Source organism: Scyliorhinus canicula, chromosome 11 (assembly GCF_902713615.1).
Source record: "Scyliorhinus canicula chromosome 11, sScyCan1.1, whole genome shotgun sequence".
Classification (NCBI taxonomy): Eukaryota; Metazoa; Chordata; class Chondrichthyes; order Carcharhiniformes; family Scyliorhinidae; genus Scyliorhinus; species Scyliorhinus canicula.
This window is the reverse complement of record NC_052156.1, coordinates 18,664,589-18,686,655: the sequence shown is the minus strand read 5'-3', so window position 1 is coordinate 18,686,655 and position 22,067 is coordinate 18,664,589. Positions and strand designations below refer to the sequence as shown.

The 22,067-nt window shown below is 42.7% G+C and overlaps 1 protein-coding gene across 8 annotated transcripts in view; it reads left to right on the top strand.

The window, feature by feature from the left end:
* Window positions 1-22,067, top strand: part of celsr3 (cadherin, EGF LAG seven-pass G-type receptor 3) — a 295,892-nt gene that overhangs the window by 44,421 nt on the left and 229,404 nt on the right. For all 8 annotated transcript variants that reach the window (XR_005462394.1, XR_005462395.1, XR_005462397.1 and 5 more), the window contains exon 2: window positions 6,485-7,123. Coding sequence is in view for 4 of the 8 variants with exons in the window: in XM_038812389.1 (XP_038668317.1) it covers window positions 6,485-7,123 (639 nt within the window). In the remaining 4 variants the exon portion in view is untranslated. The remainder of the gene's footprint in view (window positions 1-6,484; window positions 7,124-22,067) is intronic.

Below are 22,067 nucleotides of genomic sequence, written 5' to 3'. Positions count from 1 at the left end.
TGAAACCATCTCCATTCACAAAGTGCAGCCCTGTTTCTCTTAATAACCTCATTAAAAAAAAACCTGTTCAAGCGAAGTAGAATTTACAGATCTGCCGATTGAAAAGCACAGATTCCACAACTGCCGAGTGCCAAGCTTAAATTTCTTCACTGTAGACATCTGTCCAGTGTTATCGCTGCAAAATGTTGTTGGAAAACGTTCTTTTTTTAAAAATTTGTTTTTATTAAAGTTTTTTTCAAATAGAATTTTTACATAACCAATAACAGAAAAAGAAAACATTTAACAAAACTAGGTGGCTGTTATCATTATACAAACAGAGAATATGCATTAAATAAACAATTCCCCACCTAAGCACCCCCCCCCCATTGGAAAACGTTCTAACATCACTCCGTCTTATTTAAATGCTCTTGCCTTGTTTCTCCAGAAGCCTCCCATTCACAGCCTTTTGACCCCTGCAGGAATTCATTTCTTGCAAAAACTCTGCAGAGACATGGTGTGCTAGATCTCTTCCCCTATTTAATCATATAATCCCGACAGTGGGGAAGGCGGCCATTTGGCCCATCAAGCCTGTACCGACCGTTTGAAAGACCACCCTACACAGACCCAATTCACATCCTATCCCTGTAACCCCACCTAACCATTGGACACGTGGGGGTAATTTAGCACGGCCAATTCACCTAATCTGCACATCTTTGGATTGTGGGAGGAAACCACAGCACCCGGTGGCAACCCACACAGACACGGAGAGAACGTGCAGACTCCACGCAGGCAGTCACTTGAGGTCTGAATCGCGCCCGGGTGCCTGGTGCTGTGAGGCAGCAGTGCTAACCACTGTGCCACCGTGCTGCCCCTAGAACATGGCAGAATGTCCAGAACATGCCAGGAAATGGCATTCATGGAATATTGCCAGCATGAAAATGGGCTGAATGATGTATGTACTAATTCAGTTCCATTATGCAAATGCTTTATGGAGGTAACTTTAACTTAACTCACTAAGTGGCAATCCCATGAGATTCCTTGGAATGTGAACAAAGTACTCGCTCAATAACATAATTTTCAACATTCATTGTCATCACTTTCCTGACTGGTGGGTTAGGCTAAAAATCGATGTACCCAGATCTGCGTTTGGATTAAGTTCAAAGAGATTCCAAGAGACATGTGCACAATGTAGTGGATCTCTTTTGAGCAGCAATCTGTAAACAAATAGGACAACTGAGCTGGATTGTCAAAAACAATAGAAAATAAGCCACATGAATTCATGCTCAAACCGTGTAGTGCTCAAGTACTGCATTCAGTTTCAGTCACCATTTAAATCCTTGAGGTTTGAGCATTGTATTTCATCTTCATTTTGCAACATGTGCTTACTTCACTTTTGAGCAGGTAAAATTTAGGAAATCTTAAAACACTGAGCCCAATCATGGCACAATGAATCATAAGTTGACTGTAGGTAGCACCATCTGTTTTCAGTAATCTGTTTGGACAGTGGTGAAATTTTAGAACTATGTTTAAACAGAAATGTCAATGTGTGTTCGTTTGCCAGATTTAGACAGAGGACAAGAATATATGGGCGCGATCTAATGGCCGTGTCACGCTGGGTGAGAATCCGCGCAAGCCAGTTAGATCGCGGGAGAGACAAAAATTGGGAACCGTGCCGGGTGGCAATCGTTTTCCGATCTGACCAGTGTTGTTCGTTCTGGGTGAGTGTGCTTAACACTCAATTTGGCTCTGTTTCTTTACTTGGCTCTGGAGTCGCCAGGTATCGTTAAGATACCACCACAAGTTTCAAGGTGAAGTTCAAAGCAATAAAACCATACACTAATTAGTAAGTTCAAACAACTGAGTTTATTGTAATACAATTATAATAACTACCCATGCACACGCTAAAAGGATTAAACTATTCCTACCGCTAAATAAACTAATACTTATCTCGAAGGAACTGCCGGGTCAGGGAACAAGGCCTCTTGCTCTGCTCTGGTCTGCAGACTTCAGGTTGGCATAAGTTAAAAGGGGTCAGGAATGTCTATCTCTGGTAGCGATCGTTGTTAGACACTTACTTGCTGGCGGCTGCTGTCCGAACCTCTCTCTCTCTCCTTCAGGGTCTTCTTGGCAAAAGCTGGTCGAGGTGCTGGTCCACGGAGGAGTGCTGGTCAAGGAGAGAGGAGGGCTGGACAAGAAGACTGAACCATGTGTGGGACCTGTCTTTTATAGGTCCCAGGGATCCGCGCCCCTTTGGGCGGACTCCCTTACCTGCTTGGAATCGATTGGGTCTCTTCCCAATCGATATGTTTGAATCCCCCCAATACTGAGGCTGTTCCTTAGCTACTAGGCAGGCTTTCACGCTCTTCGAACCCTGCTGGTGCCTGGGTGTCTGGTATCCTTTACAATGTTGCAGTTACTTCCCCATTTGTGTCCATTGTCTCTGGAATCGTTCCATTAACATGCAAACTATCCTGGAGATTGCCTCATTAGTATGCAAAATGTTCATTTCGGTGCTGTCTGCTTTCTTAGCAGACAGAATCCACGCCTGCCTTGGTGCAGCCTGCTGGTGCTGCAAACATTGTCCACTTTATCCTATATGCTTTGCGTTCCTCCATTTTGTATTTAGGGAATGGCCAACTTCGGTGGCTACACCAGTCCGCTCCCGTTGCGAGATTCGGATCTCGCCGCAATGTGATGAGAAAGCAATATTAACCAATTAAGGCCAATCTCCATCCCAATAATGGAAGCACCCCCTATTTAACCGGTTCCCCAACAAGAAGTCATGGGGGTTCCCTTTAACATGCCTATTTAAAAACTTGAGGCCAGTGCACCGGAATGTTTTTAAGATAAGGATAGATAGTTTTTTGAAGAATAAAGGGAAGAAGGGTTATGGTGTTCAGGCCGGAAAGTGGAGCTGAGTCCACAAAAGATCAGCCATGATCTCATTGAATGGCGGAGCAGGCTCGAGGGGCCAGATGGCCTACTCCTGCTCCTAGTTCTTATGTTCACATTAGACCCTCACCAGCCAGGGAATCTCTTAGGAGAGTCAAAAAAATAAAAACTCTAGGCCAATTCAGAATCCATGAAATTTCTCTGCAAACACTGAAGGTGATGAAGAAAGTTTAGGGAGGTCACAATAACATTGGCACACATTGCTTAATACCCCACTTACATTTTGTACTGTGATGTCAGCCACTGTTGGGAACTTGCCCAGTTCTTAACCCTTGCTGTGAATCTTCATTCCTTGTACAAGCCAGCAACTTTAAAAACCTTTTATTGGCTCTTTGAAGAAAATGAACCTCCTGATGCCTCAGCCAGTTCAATGCTTACATATAGGCTGCCCCTGGCCTTCATTAATCTATCTGAGCGTTAAATCTAAACCTTTCATAAGAACTATCCATGTTTGATCATCTGTGCTGTCTTTAGTTTGATGAAAGATTTCACATTCAGCTCACCACATGAAGTCAGTTGCTGGGATAAATTTGTACGCTACGACCTGGTATTCTGAATAAAGTAACTTGTGGCGCCTTATGTCCCTGGGATTATTTTTGATGTGCTATCAGATCATTTGTTGACACCAGGGGATAACATCATGAACAAATAACAGATGATCTGTTTTCTGTGGTGTTGATCGATGAATCATAGAATTTACAGTGCAGAAGGAGGCCATTCGGCCCATTGAGTCTACACCGGCCCTTGGAAAGAGCATCCTACCCAAGCCCACACCTCCACCCTATCCTCATAACCCAGCAACCCCACCACTACGGGGCAATTTAGTGTGACCAATCCACCTAACCCGCACATCTTTGGACTCTGGGAGGAAACCAGAGCACCCGGAAGAAACCCACGCAGACACGGAGAACGTGCAGACTCTGCAAAGACAGTGACCCAAGCGGGAATGGAACCCGGGTCCTTGGCGTGTGAAGCAACAGTGCTAACCACTGTGCTACTGTACCGTGTGTGAGAGATCAGTATAGTGGGCTGCCTCCCACACCTCGAAACCTTTTTATTCATCTCACTCTCTCTCGCACATCTCACGGGGAGATGGTCGTGTAGTGGTAATATCACTGGACTAGTAATTCTGAGGCCCAGACTAATGCTCTGAGGATTGGATTCAAATCCTACCACAGCACCTGGTGGAATTTAAATTCAATTCCTAGATGTGGAATTGAAAGTTAGTCTCAGTAATGGTGACTGTGAATCTATCATTAATTGTCACAAAACTCATCTGGTTCACTCATGTCATTGAGGGAAGGAAATCTGCCATCCTTACCTGGTTTGGTCTACATGTGACTCCAGACCCACAGCAATGTGATTGACTCTGAATTGCCTTCTGGCATGGCCTAGCAAACGTCTTAATGCAAGGGTGATTCGGGATGGGCAACACATGCCAGCCTTACCAGCGATGCTCACAACCCACGAAAGAATAAATAATAAACCTCTCTAGGATTCAATAACACAGCCTTGTGATGGCAGACAAAATGCAGAGGTTGGCAAGGACTTTTAAAACGGACAAACATATGAGATGGCCATTGTTATGGCAATGGAATCAACTCTGTCCTGCTTCATATTACATAGAATTTAGAGCTTAGAAACAGACCGCTTCACACAACTCGTCCAGTCTCACACTTCTTCACTGTCTTCTCAACTTCCATTCTATTCCATTCTGTACATCTAGTGTCCTTTTTAGGATGTCCTGAGTTAATGATTCCCAAAATCTCGACCAAAACTCCAGTGCGGCATCGAGGGAGTGCTGGACTGTCTGACGTACCGTCGTTCAGATAAGGGGTTAAACTGAGGCCCCATTTGCCCACTCAAGTTTTACTTCATTTATTCTTTCATCTGGATATGGGCATTGCTGGCTAGGTCAGCATTTTTTGCCCATCCCTAATTTCCCTTTCAGAAGGTGCTGGTGGGCTGCCATCCTAAACCCCGATTGTCCATGTGGTGTTGGTGAACCCACAGTGCTGTTCGGAAGGGAATCTCAGGATTTTGACTCAATGACAACTGTATCATCATTCCATCACTAAGCCAGGCTGGTGAGTGGTTTGGAGGGGATCTTGCAGGCGGTGATGTTCCCCTGCATTTGCTGCCTGTTCCTTCCCGGTGACAGAGATTGTGGGGTTTGGAAGGTGCTACCAAAGGAGCTGTGGTAAGTTGCTGCAATGCATCTTAGATGGAACATGCTGCTGCCACTTTTGGTGGTGGATAGGGTGCCAGACAAGCAGGCGGCTTTGTCCTGGATTATATTGAGCTTCTTGAGTGTTGTTGAGGGAAGGGAATCTGCAAGCCTTACCTGGCCTGGTTGACAGGTGACTCCAGATCCACAGCAATGTGCGGAGTATTCCAGCACACTCCTGATTTATGTCTTGTAGATGATGGACAGGCTTTGCGGAGACAGGAGGTGAGTTGCACTCTGCAGAAATCCTAACCTCTGATCTGCACTTGTAGCCACAGTATTTATATGGCTGATCCAGTTCAATATCTGATCAATGTTAACTTGATGTTGATGTGGAGATTTTGTGATGGCGATGCCATTGAATGTCAAGGAAGATGGTTACGTTCTATTGTTGGAGGTGGTCAGAACCTGGCACTTATATGGCTCGAATGTTACTTGCTACTTAACAGCCCAAGCCTGAATGTTATCCCGATCTTGTTGCATATGGATATGCACTGCTTCACTATCTGAGGAGTCCCAAATGGTGTTGAACATTGTGCAATCATCAGTGAACATGCCCACTTCTGATCTTATGATGGAAGGAAGGTCATTGATGAAGCAGCTGAAGATGGTTGGACCTAGGACACTCCCTGAGGAACTATTGCATTGATTTCCTGGGACTGAGATGATTGATCTCCAACAACCACAACCATCTTCCTTTTTGCGAGGTATGACTTCAACCATAAAATATGCTTTGGCTCCTATGGCCTCAGTTGAAGAATAACAGCTGAATTCTAAGTGTTCAGTCCAACATTCATCCCTTAACTAATGTCATCATAAAACTTATCATTATCTGATTGCTGTTTGTGGAATCTTGCTATACACAAACTCGCTGTTGTGATGCTCTACATTTCAAGAATGACTGCATTATACTGTGCTTGGGATGTCTTTACATTGTGAAAGGCACTAGATAAATGCAAAACATTTTTTTTCCATCTCTGAACATTGATTGAAGTAAAATCCTATGTTCTGTAGTGCTCCCTCCTTATTGAATAATAACTGAAAAGAATTGGTGTATATTATGCACGTGATGTGCAATTGGTTTGGATGAGACAAATGCTAAATGAAGAAGGTTGGATATTTTAAATCATTAAAATGTCTTAAATGATCTATTTCATTTTCTCCAAAGTTCCAATTAGCACAATACATTCGCTGCACAAGCTTTTCTGTTCTGAAAGTAGATGTTACATGTAACCAATGGAAGCCATTCTTTGGGATAAAAAGATGAAACAGTAATTCCACTTGTTCATTCCATGTGTTGATTGAGTTATTTTGATCTTTTTCCAGATGGGATTCACAGCGTGACAGCACAGTGTGTGCTGAGAGTAATTGTCATTACAGAGGAGATGCTGTCCAATAGTATCACGGTGCGCCTGGAGAACATGTCACAGGAACGTTTCCTGTCTCCTTTGCTGAATCGCTTTGTGGAGGGTCTGGCGACAGCCTTGTCTGCCTCCAAGGAGGATATCTTCGTTTTCAACATCCAGAATGACACTGATGTCAGCGGCAGCATTCTGAACGTGAGTTTTTCTGCTCTGGTTCCAGGTGGGAGCCAGAGCCAGTTCTTCTCCTCCAAGGAGCTTCAGGAACAGCTGTATATGAGCCGGATGCTGCTAACCTCGGTTTCCATGCTGGAGGTCCTCCCATTTGATGATAATGTCTGCTTGCGGGAGCCCTGTGAAAACTACATGAAATGTATCTCGGTGCTGAAATTTGACAGCTCATCTGCATTCATCGCTTCGGAGTCCATGCTCTTCCGGCCCATTCATCCCATCACAGGCCTCCGCTGTCGCTGCCCACCAGGATTTACTGGCGATTACTGCGAAACAGAGATCAACCTTTGCTATTCAAATCCCTGCCAGAATTCTGGAGTGTGCAATCGCAGAGAGGGCGGGTACACGTGTGTGTGCCGTGAGGAGTTCACAGGTTTGTAAAATTGGAAATATTGTTTTTCATAGGGAAGCAGTTTTTTTTTAATTGAGTGGCATCTAACCAGATGGAGGCTTGTCTTGAGTTTAAAACTGATTCATTAACAACACAGCTGCACAAATTTTAATCTTTCTGGAATATTTTTTAATTCCCGAGCCCATTCCTTTGCAAGCCACCTCATCTTTGAAGAGGAATCGCTGGTCCAATAAAATTACAGTGGCGTCTCAGCACACGGAATAGATTTATAAATTGGCAGTTTCATCACTTCTTGCATTGCCTTCAATGCTGCTTATCTTTGGCTGCAAGAATTGTATTGTAAGTTCTTGGCCAATGCACCACACATTCTGATTCTTGTAGCTTGTTGTCATTGAATCATGGTGAGCAAATGATATCAGAGTGCCCTCCCACCCCTGCCTTCGATTCTGTTGCTAGAATGTAGTTGGTACCGAGTTGAAGGCTGACTAGTTATCTTTATTGCCCCTCGAGGACCAGCTGCCCCCTCTATGCGGATCCAGAATTATCAGCTGACTTGGGAAAAGTGTGTTGTCTACCCAGTGGCACGGTGCATTGTGCTTGACCCATGTCAATAATATTAATACCATTTTATGAATCCATTGAGCCATAAAGAGTTGAACAAGTCAGGCTTTATCTGTCAGTCTTTGGAAGTCTGTTACCTTTGAGGTGTGCAACGGACTTTAGATCCCAGAAAGGTCTTAAATTCGTATTGAAAATGAAATGAAATGAAAATCGCTTAGTGTCACAAGTAGGCTTCAAATTAAGTTACTGTGAAACACCCCTAGTCGCCACATTCAGGCACCTGTTCGGGGAGGCTGGTACAGGAATTGAGCCGTGCTGCTGGCCTGCTTTCAAAGCCAGCGATTTAGCCCTGTGCTAAACCAGCCCATTATCTGTGACATGTCACCAGCATTCGTTGGTCTTCGCCAGTTTCTTTGCACTTTCATGATTCTTTCTTCAAGATACCCTATGTAACTTATGTATTAGTTTGATTTCAGTTTCTTGAAGGAAGAAAAAATATAAATCCTCCTTTGTATCATTTCTATTCTAGTTTTATTTGTTTGCAACCGTCCGTCCCTGTTCCACACGTTATTCTTAGATTGTAATTTATTTTGGAAATAGGTGTATTGACAATCTAATGTTCATGCATTCGGTTTTCTGGAGCTGAAATAACCGCAATAGTATTTGTAATTCTTGTGTTTGCTGAATGGCTGAATTGCCAATCCCTGCAGCATTTTTGAGATTAAATTCTTTACTTATTTTGTATGTGTGGAAAGGAAACAAAACACCTCGGGGCCACCTTGACCTTTACCCTTACTGCCTCCTGCCTTTTATTTGGCTGAAAAGGTCTATTATAGATTGGTTCCGGATTACCTGTATTCCATAATGAGGCCCCGCGAGAAATCAACAATTCCACCTCCATCTTCGGCATTTCTCAATTAAATTCTTGGTTCGGTACGATACAGAATTTCTGTGTTGGAAATGAGAGTTGGAGCTTAGTGCAGTTGCCAAACGAAGCAAATTATGGAGCTACAGGAACCATAATTAGGTGTTGCCTCAGTTTAGGTACAAGCTAAAGAAGCCTAGCTACAAGAAAAATAGAGTTTCTGCCTTTTTTTTTAGTCCTTTTTAAAATAAAATGTTTTCATTATCTGCCTCTTGAATCACCTCTGTGCGAGGGCTGACTCACAAGCTAAGAGAATGGATATGCCATCAGTTCACAAATGTCTATTAGGTTTCTGAGTTTCATTCACTATCGCTTTCAGCAGAATGACTATTGGAGTTATACAAGGTCTGTTCTGGGGCCCTTGCTCGTCATTAATTATAAGTTGTGTCGGTGGATGGTAAATCTAGGGGTTAACGTCGCCAGAGCCCCAGATAACCATAGGCTACATTCCCCCTTTGAGGGGGAGAGTTGACGAGTGGTGATTTAACCTGAGGATCAGCACACCTCAGGCGAGGGTCAAGGTTGAGCCGGTACGGAAATTGAATCCGCAGTGCTTGTCTTGCTATGCGTCACGAACCAGCTGGATGGCCAGATAAATCACTTTACCAGCAGACAGCTGGTAAATCACCAACAGACAGCTGGTTCTTGATGCAGAGCAAGGCCAGCAGCGCGGGTTCAATTCTTGTACTGGCTGAGGTTATTCATGAAGGCCCACCTTCTGAACCTTCCCTTTTGCCTGCAGTCTGGTGATCCTTGAGATAAACCACCACCAGTCAGTGTGCAATTCAGGTTGCCATGTTATAGGAAGGATGTAATTGCATTGGAGGGGATGCAGAGAAGGTTCACCAGAATGTTGCCTGGGACAGAACATTTAAGTTATTTAGAGAGGTTGGATAGACTTGGGTTGGTAACTGAAGGGTGATCTGATTGAGGTATACAAGATTGAGGGGCATGGACAGGGTGGATAGGGAGCAGCTGTTCCCCTTAGTTGAAGGGTCAGTTACAAGGGGACACAAGTTAAAAATGAAGGGTGGGAGGTTGAGGGGGGATTTGAGGAAAAACATATTTACACAGAGAGCGGGGACGGTCTGGAATGCACTGCCTGGGAGGGTGGTAGATGCGGGTTGCCTCACATCCTTTAAAATCTACCTGGATGAATACTTGGCACGACATAACGTTCAAGTGGGATTAGGTGGGCAGGCCAGGGCCTTTCATGCGCCAGTGCAGACTCAGTGCGCCAAAGGGCCTTTTCTGCCCTGTAGTATTCTGTGATTCTGTTTTGCACGGAATACCAGAGGTCACCATGTTGGACAATGGAGTGGCTTTTACCGGTGCCGAGTTTCAAAAGTTTGATTTTTAACGGAATGAAATATTTCAGTATGGCACCATGCCATCTTGATCCAATGGACTGGCTGAGAGGGCAGTGCAAACTTTCAAGACTGGCTTGAAGAAGCAACTACCTGCATCTTTAAGCACCAAGCTGACTACGTTCTTGGAGTCTCTCCAGCAGAGCTGCTGATTGCCGGTTGAGGACCAGGTTAAGCCTAATGATCCGAAATTTATCGGGGAGGGTGGAGACAAGCCAGAGGAACCAGAAGAGGAACCGCTTAAACGTTCAAGAGCATCCACAATAGAGGATCAGTGTTTGCGAAGAATTTTGGTAATGGGCCAAATTGGGTTCCAGAAGTTGTGGTCATAACATGGTGGTATCTTATGAGGTTAACGTACAGGACAAAATTTTAAAGAAGCATTTGGACCACTTGCATGGGCGAGAGACGTCCCAAAAAGCAGTGCTAAGATCTGATCCAATTGTGCTGGCAGGATGCGTTGTGGGTTGCCTGAAGAGTGAACTGTTGGATCAGCGAGTAACAAGCCAGAGAGTTATCCACCAGGAAACAGTAGAAACAGAGGAAGGTGAAATGTCAGTACAAGGAGCAAGTCCTTGTGAGATAAGGCCAACATAACTACCTCAATAGAAGAAGCTTAGTCACTGGAGTTACGTCGTTCTACGAGAAAGTAATTGTCACCGAACATACAAAGTTATTGATGGACTAGTGCAAAAGTGTTCATGATCGTTGCTGTTTTGGCAGTTGTGTAATTTTATTATCCCCCCATGTAAAAAGGGGCTCAAAGGGAGAGGGATGGAGTGGTTGGACCCTTTAAGGTTCTAGACTCTTTTTAAGGGACGTTTACTGAGGGAGGGGATAATGTGACCTGCTAGTCCAATCAGGGATGGGAATTTGCTGGGGCATGCAGAGACTTGTCTCTGCGGTTAGTCCCCAGAGCTGAATATGGCCACACCGTTTTAAAGCACTCTATAAATAGTTTATAGTTGGAATAAATCGTTGTTTCCTGTTGTTACAGTGTCAAAGTGACCAGATTGCTTTTTATAATTGGCTATTGGAGGAATGGCTAATCAAACAGTGCCCTGATTAAGTGGTGATACTGGGAACAAAAGTTGGAAAATAGCACATTAGGCCTGTCACCAAACACATTGCCACCTCCTAATGATCTTCCAGGAGGTCAGGTCCACATGATAAAAGGTGCCCTCCTGACACCGGCAGATAGCCAATCAGGCCCTTTTGGACCAATTGAAGTAATATTGACTGTGTTGTTGGGATCTTCCCAATGGCAGACAGTTCCCTCACAGAGACTAGAGTTTGGCAGGTAACTGGAGGGGGCCTCATTCTGACAGGAGGAAGTGGTAGAGGCACCATTGACAGCTCTCAATCTCCCAGTCTAGATACACTGGGATGCAAGAAGGCTTCATCCACAGTTGTTCTGTGGCTGGGTTCCCCCTCTACACTGATGGCCTGGCGTGTGGCCATGCATAATTTTTTAATTGTCCCCTATGTAGCAGAGAGCGCCTCTATTTTGAGGCCACAGCTGCATCCCTGAGACAGGAACAGCTACTCAGTGTGTGTGAGTGGTTGGTGGATGAATAAAACAGGTGTTGCTGATCCCCTGACCCGCTGCTTTCATGGTCGTTCAGGGCTTTGTGTGCAGTGTGGGGCCGATCTACCACTGGTAAGATCCTGGTGGCTTCCCCAGCTTTTCCCCAAGTGGCCATTACTTGCCTCTAATTGGCTGTCCATCCCTGCTGAGCAGGTTGCTGCTTCTATTGCTTATCCACCCAGCAAGACCACCTGGAGAAGCAGGGACGTATTGGGTGACTACCCCATGTGCTAATCTGCAAAGTTTCCTGCCCACCTCCCCTGTCTGCCTCAATTTTAAAATGCCGAGAGACAAACGTGGTGTTTATATGAACAGGTAATTTGATTAGCCTATGAAGATGAATTTTGAAATTAACAAGCCTCAAGCAAGATTAGGGATTGAAAGACTTTTTTTTCCCTCTTGCAGCAGAGTGAATATTTGGACCAGGCTCTCTCAGCAGTTGTCAATTAATGTTTTAAAAAGGAGCTTGGTTGATAATTTGGTTGGGGACAGGTGAAGATTGATGATCAAAAAAAGCCAAAATAGTTTCAGTGGTGTTGGGGTCAGAATGGCAGTATTTTATGTTCAGGTCAATCAGCCAGTCCTGGGTAATAAATGATAGGGATGGTGAACATGCTGCTGGTTTCCTCGATTATATGAAGCATTTGTATTCAATTTTAGAATGGCACAGTGAGGGTCATAATTTCTTCCCTTTCATGTAGCAGATCATAACCTGTCCTTTATTAAGAGTTGTTTGATGTAGCAAACTATTAATAACCATTTAGGTATCAAGTGGACACATATAAAATGTTATTTGTTGTCCAGTTATTTACAAATAACAATCAGTATTAGAATAGCAGATTGTTTGAGTGTGCATTTATATCGCTGGTCTTCACAGCGAGCAGAAATCAATGGTATGGGACCAGCCTTGTAAATAGAAAAACTGCTAATCCCTGCTGGATAAAAAAAATAATTCTGTTACAAAACAATTCCTTTGAAGTGAACTCTGTGAATTAAGACAGCAGCTGGGTTCTTTGTGAAAATCTAATTCTGGACTTGCAGCCCACAGACGGTCCCCCTCCTGCCCTCTTTCTTTTTGACTGGAGTCCCATGAGGAAGTCACTCTGTATGATTTGCCACCAAAACCACGGCAAGCATTTCCCTGCAACCTGGCAACTTTCGCAAATGTAGCACCTTTAATCAGATCAAAAAGTTGGAAACTTATTTGATTTTCATGACTCTGTCTTTTCAGCCTATCTCATTCAAGCTGTGGTTTGGTGTCCAAGTAAAGTTCCAAAGTGCAACCGAAGCATGTTAATTTAGTGGAATGCAGGTTCCTCTCAAATGAATAACCACGTTCCCTTTAAAATGAACATCGTTAATTAAATTTGTATGGAACAGTACCGTTGATATGCTTGAATCTACTGAAAAGAGATTGGTGAGGAGTTTGGCTGTTGAATTGGGTGGGTGTGTCTTTCACACAATGCTGGCAAGTGATTTCACATTTTGGCTTTGGTGTTTTAAGTCTGAGTGGTAATGTGACGATTGATAAATTTGCAATTTAATGCACGTCTGTTTTTGGGTTGATTGAAGATTATCTTTTCAGTATCTAAATAAAAGCTTGTGTGTTGTGCGATATTTTCTGCATTATTTCCTTTGAATTTGTTCTTCATGCCTCCTGTTTGTATTGTGCTTACTGTTTGGAGTGAATAATCAGGTTAGAGTTGTGCTACAGACAGTGGGGCTTATCCATTCTACCCCGCATCATTGCAGTTGCTGTATATATTTAGCAAGCTGTGGAGAGGACTCCAAGAAATTGGGTTTGGAACAGATGTGTTGTTTGCCCAATACGTGTTCAGACATGTGTATGTACATATTCAAGCACAATGTAATTAGTGCGCAAGCTTTCAGCATCACAACAAAATGGTTAGTATTTTATGAATACACATTACTTCTGTATCAGTGGTTAACATTTACAAACTGTTAAGATGATTGAGGTTGTGATTTATGTTCTGCAGAGCAATATGCAAGTGAGCTTGGAAATTGGAAATTTATTGCTAATCCTAAAGCAGACTGGCAAAATGCAATAAGACATTGTTAAACTTGAAGATTTAGTGCGTTAATGCCAAATGGATAACAATATAGGTAAATGTGGTGCATTTTGGTAAGAAGGTCACATACCATTTGGAAAATAAGAGCTTGAATGGAGGAGTCGCGGAGCAAAGAAATCTAGGGGCACAAATTGAAAAATCATTAAAAGTAGCAATGCAAGACATAAAAATGAAAATACAGCACTGGGGTTCATTTCCAAAGGAATAAAGTTGAAAAGTGCTTGTTAAACTTGTGTAGAACCTTGGTTAGATAATACTTTGTGTATCGTGTACAGACTGATCTCTGCATTACAAAAAGGATATATGACACAAAAAGGGGAGCAAAAATGAATGGCTGGGATGATATCAGAACTGAGGATCTAACTATCAAAAAAGTAGGCTGAACCTCTTTTTGCAGAAAAGAGAAGCCTTTAAAATGGTGAAGAACTTCTGATGAAATGAACAAAAAGATGTTGTTTCCATTTGGCTGCATTTGGCCCATATCCCTCTATACCCACCTTACCCAAATAACTGTCTGAATGCTTTTTAAAAGACAAAATTGTACCCGTCTCTACTACTGCCTCTGGCAGTTCGTTCTAGACACTCACCACCCTGTGATGAAAAAACTGCCCCTCTGGACCCTTTTGTACCTCTACCCCCTCACCTTAAACCTATGCCCACTTGGGGTGATCTTATAAAGGCCTTTAAAATAATGAGGGGCATAGATAAGGTACATAGTCAACCTGTTTTCCCAAAAGTAGGGCAAAGACATTCGTAAATCATCAAGTCCCGGTACCATCCCAGTAAATGTTTTCTGCACTCTTTCTAGTTTAATAATATCCCTTTTACAATAGGGTGACCAGAACTGTGCACAGTATTCCAAGTGTGGCCAGTTATGAATTAACCAATTAATTCATAACTGAATAAATAGGTCATTAGACAGCACGGTAGCACAGTGGTTAGCACTGTTGCTTCACAGAGCCAGGATACCAGGTTCGATTCCCGGCTTGGGTCACTGTCTGTGTGGAGTCTGCACATTCTCCCTGTGTTTGCGTGGGTTTCCTCCCGGGTATTCCGGTTTCCTTTTCCTTCCACAAGTCCCAAAAGACGTGCTGTTAGATGAATTGGACATTCTGAATTCTCCCTCTGTGTCCCCGAACAGGCGCCGGAATGTGGCGACTAGGGGCTTTTCACAGTAACTTCATTGCATAATGTAAGCCTACTTGTGACAATAAAGATTTTTTTTTAAAAAAAGTATTCATGATGTTTTTTTCTACCCAGAGAATGGTTATATTGTGGAACTTGCTACCACAAACTTGCCAAACATTTTGTATCTCTTACCCCCCCCCCCCCAAACAAAGATTGATTTAATTATATAAATTTTCATTTTTCATTTCATTTCAAATCATGTTGTGACAAAAGTGATGAATAGCATCTCTCCTTCCAAGATAGATGTTCTTCACGGAGATAATGCTGTTTATATATTTGGTGACTTGTTTTGCTCATCACTGAATAGACCATGTGTAACACTTCAATATAGAGCACTGTTGCCCTAAATAACACAAATTTCAGCAATCACTCCTCACTTCACAAGTGTGACTTTTTTTTAAATCACTCCTTACTTCACAAGTGTGATTTTTGTTTTGTTTCCTCACTTCCTATAGCAACAACCTTTGTGGTCTTTCAGTTGAGGCTGCTGGTGAATGGGCCCACAACTATTTGGGCCGACGCATTGAGACTACACAAACTAATTTCATATCAAATTTTTACACCACACCTCATTTGCCTGGACTGAAATTTTGATCCAAAAGTAAAAGGGATGTATTCTGATGCACCGCACCCCGCAATGTCTCAGCTTTTCTTTGTTCCTCATCACAATGCTTGCTTTCTTAAATGATCTAAATTCTAGAATTGATTATGCAGATTATTAGTGAGATAAATAAGGAATTTATTTGGGAATGCGTTGTATATTCCACAACAACAGACTCTAAAATCTGGAAAAGGCACTCTGTTCTTCTTCTGGTGCTGGTCACCAGCTGGGCGGATCAATACTGGTGAATGCAGCTAGCTTTAGTGCCTCCTCAGCTGGATGCTTGCCACTATGGCTCTGTATCTGTATTACCATAGTTAAATGTGTACCTCCAAGTCTTGTAAAGATAATAGCAGTGTAGTCTGCTATTTTTAAGGATTGGACAACTGTTTAACATTTACAATGTGGTTGGATTGCCCATTGTGTTTTACCTGGTTCAGTTTAGTTCAATAAAAATTCAGCCAGTGAATGATTTTAATTTCCCTTGAGCATATTTCTCATGAAGTGCAAAGTCGGATTTCTAAGTTGGCCTGCACTCTGTTTATGTTTTTAAGCCTGTTTGGACGGGTATCTTTTTAATGAATTTGTTTCTTTAAAGATAAAGTGAATGATTTTCTTACCGTAGGCAGGATGCAAAGGTTCCCCTTTACGGAGCTGATGGTATCAGAAACCAAATAATGATTCATTAAAGTAAAAGGAAAATCTGGCAGATACTGAAGAGCTGAAATAAAAATGGAAAATGTTGGAAAGTAATCAGTAGATCAGGCAGCATCTGTGGACAGTTTCAGATCAATTACTTTAGAATTATTGAGAACTGCTCAAGGAAATAAATGGCAGCACCGAGCTCTTCTGGTGGCTGTGTTTAAATGAACGCCTTGGCCTGAGGCTGAAGCTTGCAAACTGGATTCCATCTCTGATCCATGTTATCCGATCTTGGCCCGGCTGACTGCAGAATCAGGCTGAACGGCAGAGGCTTCTATTTTCTTTTATTGTTAGCCTATGTGCCCATGGACCAAGAAATTGGCTCCTGTTTTCTGTTTTCTTTTGGAAAATTTCGTGGTTGTCTGTCACAGACAGATTTGTACTTGGTTCTGTTGCATTCGCAAACCAATAACCTGACATAATCAGTATGTTTTATGGGTTTGTGCTCACACATGACGAATGACTAGACAAAGTAACGAGAGTCTTCCAAAAAGTCACCTCCGATAAACATAGTCTCTGGCAAAATGAATTTTTTATATTTTATCACTTCCATATCTATAAACGTGTTTCACCCTTGGATTCTGGATAAATGAAATGATTGCACTAGGGGCCAGATTTTCACTACTGAGGCAGGGAGTTTGAGTTAGGAAATTTCACAACTTGACAGTCCTGCTTTGCTTTAAAGGGCCTCGTTAGATAGAACATTCACTACAGGGAGGCACGGCTGGGATGGAGTTGGACATACCAACCCTGGAAGCAGATCCTAGATGGCCATAGTGGCGGGCGAATGCCATGGTGGGCTGGTTAGAAAGCCTGCCGTGGTTCTCTGGGACTTGCGCCCCAGTTGTTTTAAACAATGTTACGCCCTCTAGTCCTCGTCCTTCATGCCCCAGCCCACCCATCGTGGTCCCTCATATTCCCCAATGTCACTTCCATGCAAACTCATGCCCCTCATCCAGCACCCATATCTCGATGCTACCTCCGTAAATACTCACTCAGTATCCACTCAGGAGCTTTGCGGATATGAAAAAAATAACTTTCAATGATCTAATACAGTTCTCATTCATACACACTTGATAGTAAAAAAAAAGCAACCTTTCAAGAAACCCATTCAAAACTTTTAAATCTTGTGATTAATCTCTTTTAGAAACAAATTTATATTCAGACCGCACATCCATGATAGCTAATCCTTTAATAGACTATTTAAACTGTCAATTAAACTGTGAACTCGGCCCTCTGCAGCGATAACTAGCTTTTGATACTCAGCCAAGCTTTCATAATGTTTAAATAATTGTTTAAAACAACTGGGGCGCAAGTCCCAGAGAACCACGGCAGGCTTTCTAACCAGCCCACCGTGGCATTCACCCGCCACTATGGCCATCTAGGATCTGCTTCCAGGGTTGGTAGGTCCAACTCCATCCCAGCCGTGCCTCCCTGCAGTGAATGTTCTATCTAACGAGGCCCTTTAAAGCGAAGCAGGACTAATGGCACAATACTACCTTTTGGGGAAATATCAACAATGATCTCCATTGAAACTGCATGACTTGGTGGTAATTTATTTTTCAAACCTACAAACGATGACCTGTAAATCAAAGCAATCCAGCAGTGGGTTCGAAAACTCTTACTGATAGCTTCAGCTGATACTTGAATGCAGTTCTGGGGAGTGCTACATTGTTGCTGGTGCGTCATTTTGAATGAAATGTTTTGCTTGTTCAGATGGATGTTTAAGATCCCATTGTATATTTTAAAGAAGAACAGGGAATTCCTCCGGGTCAGGTCAACATACTACTCTCAACCAAGGCAGATTAACTGCCTTGTCATCTCACTTGCCGTTATGGAAACTTGCTAGGTGCAATTAGGTTGCTGCTTTGGCTTAAGCAACAACCTAGACTACATGCCAAAAAAAAAGCCAAAATAATTATCTATGAAGTGCTTTGGGATATCCTGTGGATTTGATATGATGTCATGTAAGCTCCTTTTTTTTCATTGATATGTTCCATAGAATCCCTGTAGGCCATTCGGCCCATTGGGTCTGCACTGACCCTCCAAAAGAGCACCCTACTTAGGCCGACACCCCCCGCCCTATCCCCGAAATGCCTCCTAACCCGCATATCTTTGAACTAATATGTAATTTCATGAAGCATTGAAGCTTTATGTTATAACTCTGAATTTGGTAACTTCCATTCCCAGTTTATTTCTGGTGAATGCGATTGTGATTTAGGTAAGATCTGGAAACAGGTTTGGAAGGCCACTCTCCCTCCCCCTCCCCAAATATCAACACTACATTGCTGCTGTGCTAAATGTCATTTCTTAACTTTCAAAAAAAAAATCACTTAACATGATGGACTATTTGCATGTGACAGCATGGTTTCTAAGACAGCTGCAAAAGACTGTTGACAGTCTGATTAAATCGTCAACAGGCCTCCATCCTGGTTCTAAAGGGTTAATGGTTCAACAGAAGAAATCTGACTATTTCAAAGGTAGAGCTTTCTTTGAAACCCTAAACATCTTTAAACTCTATAATTGTGTGTTGGAGACGAGGTTGACAGAAATTAACCTGGAGCATTAGGAGTGCAGAGTATCTCTGGAATTGTCTGGAAAATGTGTGGGGAACATTGTATTTTTCAATGAATTAAGCATACGTAGCCATTAATCCCCTGCAGTGATGGCTTTAGAGAATAAATTAATAACTGTATCAAAGAGAAGCCAATTCAGATGTTAATGAAGAGGAAACCCCCAAATCACTTGGGGAGGAACTGAAGAAAAAGGAAAACTATGAACAAAGCACATGGCTCTTAGCTAAAGATTAAAGAGTTTCTGGGAGGTTATAAGGAAGCTTTAAGCCACGCCTGTGGTGATACAATACACTCTGTCATTGCAGTAGAGGGACTCATCTTTGAACAGGTTGGGAGACAGATTGTATTTGCTTCTATAATCAGATTTTATTAAAGAACAGGAGAGAAATTAATCCAAGGAGATTGGTGTGAAGACTTTAAATATTCAATATTGATTTTAAATTCTTTCATAATAAAAATATATTGCATTAGGATTTTCCTGTATTCTGATCCTTATGTTTCCCTTCAGCTAGGAGGCCAATAACCGTTTTGGGGCATCATTTCCACCCACTCCTCCATGTCTGCTACGTTGAGTATACTAAGAAAGCTAGGATGATCATTCATATGTCCTCCTCTTGAAATGGACGTTTCCACCATAATGTACAGCTCCATTCAAGGTCTGAGATCAACCTCATGCTCCTCTCATAGAAGAATACATACAGAAAAACATAGCATTGACAGTTAAAAATGAGAGTGCAATTTATTTTGTGTTGAGGCAAACTCCCCTCATAAATCACAAATGCAAAGTTTGTGCCGTCTACTGAATATTTTGAACCCCGACGTTACATTGGAACCTTCTTGGTCTTCCTCCTTGCTGACTATTATTTTCATAATATGCACTTTAATCTCAATAATGTGAAAACTGTGCTAATAACTGTTTAAAGTAGTGGAAATAATTGGTTGAAGATTGCAAGAAGTATGAGTGTTGTCATTGCAACAGAATAATAATAGTCTGAATCATAGGACCGTGAAAATGGATGGTCAAAAACAAATAAGGTTTTAATTTAATTTATAAATCATCACAGCTTTCCTGAACATTATGAGCAGCATCTCCCAGCCTCAGAAAACAGCCTTGTTGCACAGAGTAATTCCAGATTTGTACGTTTTCAGACAGAGAATGTCTGTTTCCATGCCAACTTTCACCGGCAAGCATTTGGGATTGGATTCGCGAGCTGATTTTTTTTTTCCTTTTACGAATATATTAATAATTTTGCATTTGGGTTTTTCGTTTTGTGTGAAGTACTGAAGCTGTTTGTGCTTCCCACTGGCCTCGTGGGGTAAAGGTTTAATTCCAGATGTGGCGAGATAGTAGAATGCATTTATTGGTAATCATGATGTGGAGATGCCAGCGTTGGACTGGGGTGAGCACAGTAAGAAGACTTACAACACCAAGTTAAAGTCAGTAAGTTTGTTTCGAATCACTAGCTTTTGGAGCACTGCTCCTTCCTCAGGTGAATCCTGAGGAAGGAGCAATGTCACCTGAGGAAGGAGCAGTGCTCCAAAAGCTAGTGATTCGAAACACTCCTGTTGGACTTTAACCTGATGTTGTAAGACTTCCTACTGTACATTTATTGGGGTATAGCAATTGGCCGTGGCACTCTGGGCTAACTATGGTTTTTAAAAATTATTTCAAATTGATATTCAGTGACTCCTGTTGGAAATATGAGGAGATCAGCTAAGAATGATTTCAGGTAAGAAACGCACCTCCTGTAGGCACATCTTTTGTTTTTCTGTTTCTTTAGTTGCCCCATCTCCATATCCCTTGGCTCTGGAGGGATAACTAGTCTGTCATTCAATTTCTCCAGATTTACACCCTATTACAGAGCTTTCTTTTGATCTTGGTCCCACCCACCCTGGCTCAAAATGTGTGTAATCTCTTCACATTTCCCAATTCCTTTTTTATTTAAAGTCCCCAATTCTTTTTTTCCAATTAAGGGGCAATTTAGCGTGGCCAATCCACTGACCCTGCGCACCTTTGGATTGTGGGGGTGAGATCTGACATGGGGAGAATGTGCAAACTCCACATGGACGGTGACCTGGGGCCGGGATCAAACCTAGGTACTCGGTGCCATGAGACAGCAGTGCTAACCACTGCGCCACTGTGCCGGCCCATAGTTTCATGGTCGTCTTTAGAATTTAAGATTTAAAAAAAATAAATTACGGGTACCCAATTCTTTTTTCCAATTAAGGGTCAATTTAGTGTGGCCAATCCACATACCCTGCACATCTTTGGGCTGTGGGGGTAAGACCCACACAGACATAGGGAGAATGTGCAACCTCCACACGGACAGTGACTCGGGGCCGGGATCGAACCTGGGTCCTCGGTGGCGTGAGGCAGCAGTGCGCCACCGTGCTGCCCCAATTTCAGATATTTTTATTGAGTTTAAAATCCACCATCTGCCATGGTGGGATTTGAACCCGGATCCCCAGCGCATTATCCCGGGAGTTTCCCAATTCTGATCTAAGGTCACACACAGACTTGAAAGATTTTTCTCTCTGTTTATCTCTCTACCCAGATGCTGTCTAACCTGGTAAGGTTTTTTTCTCCAACGTTCTTTGTTTCATTATTTGAGATTCCCAGCACCTGCAATATTCGGCTTTTCAAAGAACAGTTTTTGGTTTGGCCCAGTTGTTCTCGACAATTGAGGGCAGTGCAGGTTTTACTTGAGGGATGAATACTTCAGTGAGCCAGAAGGCAGAACCAAACCTGGACAGGAATTGGCACCTTTGGGATGGGAGGCAAGGATGTGAAAGCTGTCAAATTCTACATTAAGCATGATTTGAAACATCTGTAAAGCTATATGAGAACAATAGAGATAATTGAAGTATTGTCAGGGACCTCTCCAAATTATCACATCCGAATCCCTGGACCACTCTTGGCAATTTAGAGTGTTCCTTGGGGCACTGTTAGGCAGCCTGTATGCACCATGTGCACCTGACATTAGATTTCAGCCTAATAATGTATTATTCATTTCTTTTTAATAATCAATACTCTTAGCATTACTTTTCTAGTTTTCATGATATTTTGAAGTGGAGTAATTCTGCACTCATAATTTGAACATTTTGGCAAGAGTTAAGTAATGCTGTCATGTGGTTCTCAGGATATACCGTCAGGAGATTTCACTTGGAATTAACAGCTTAGTGTGTCATTAGAACTACTGCCGAAACACCGGGTTGCTGCTGGAAAGACCAGGGACGAGAGGGGGAGAGCCGGGGGGGGGGGGGGGGGGCATCGCTATGGGAAGCGGGTCAGAAAAGAAGGGATGACCCGGGGCGAGCAAGGGACAAGACATGGCTAATCGACAGGGAGTAGGGACGGGTCGCTCTG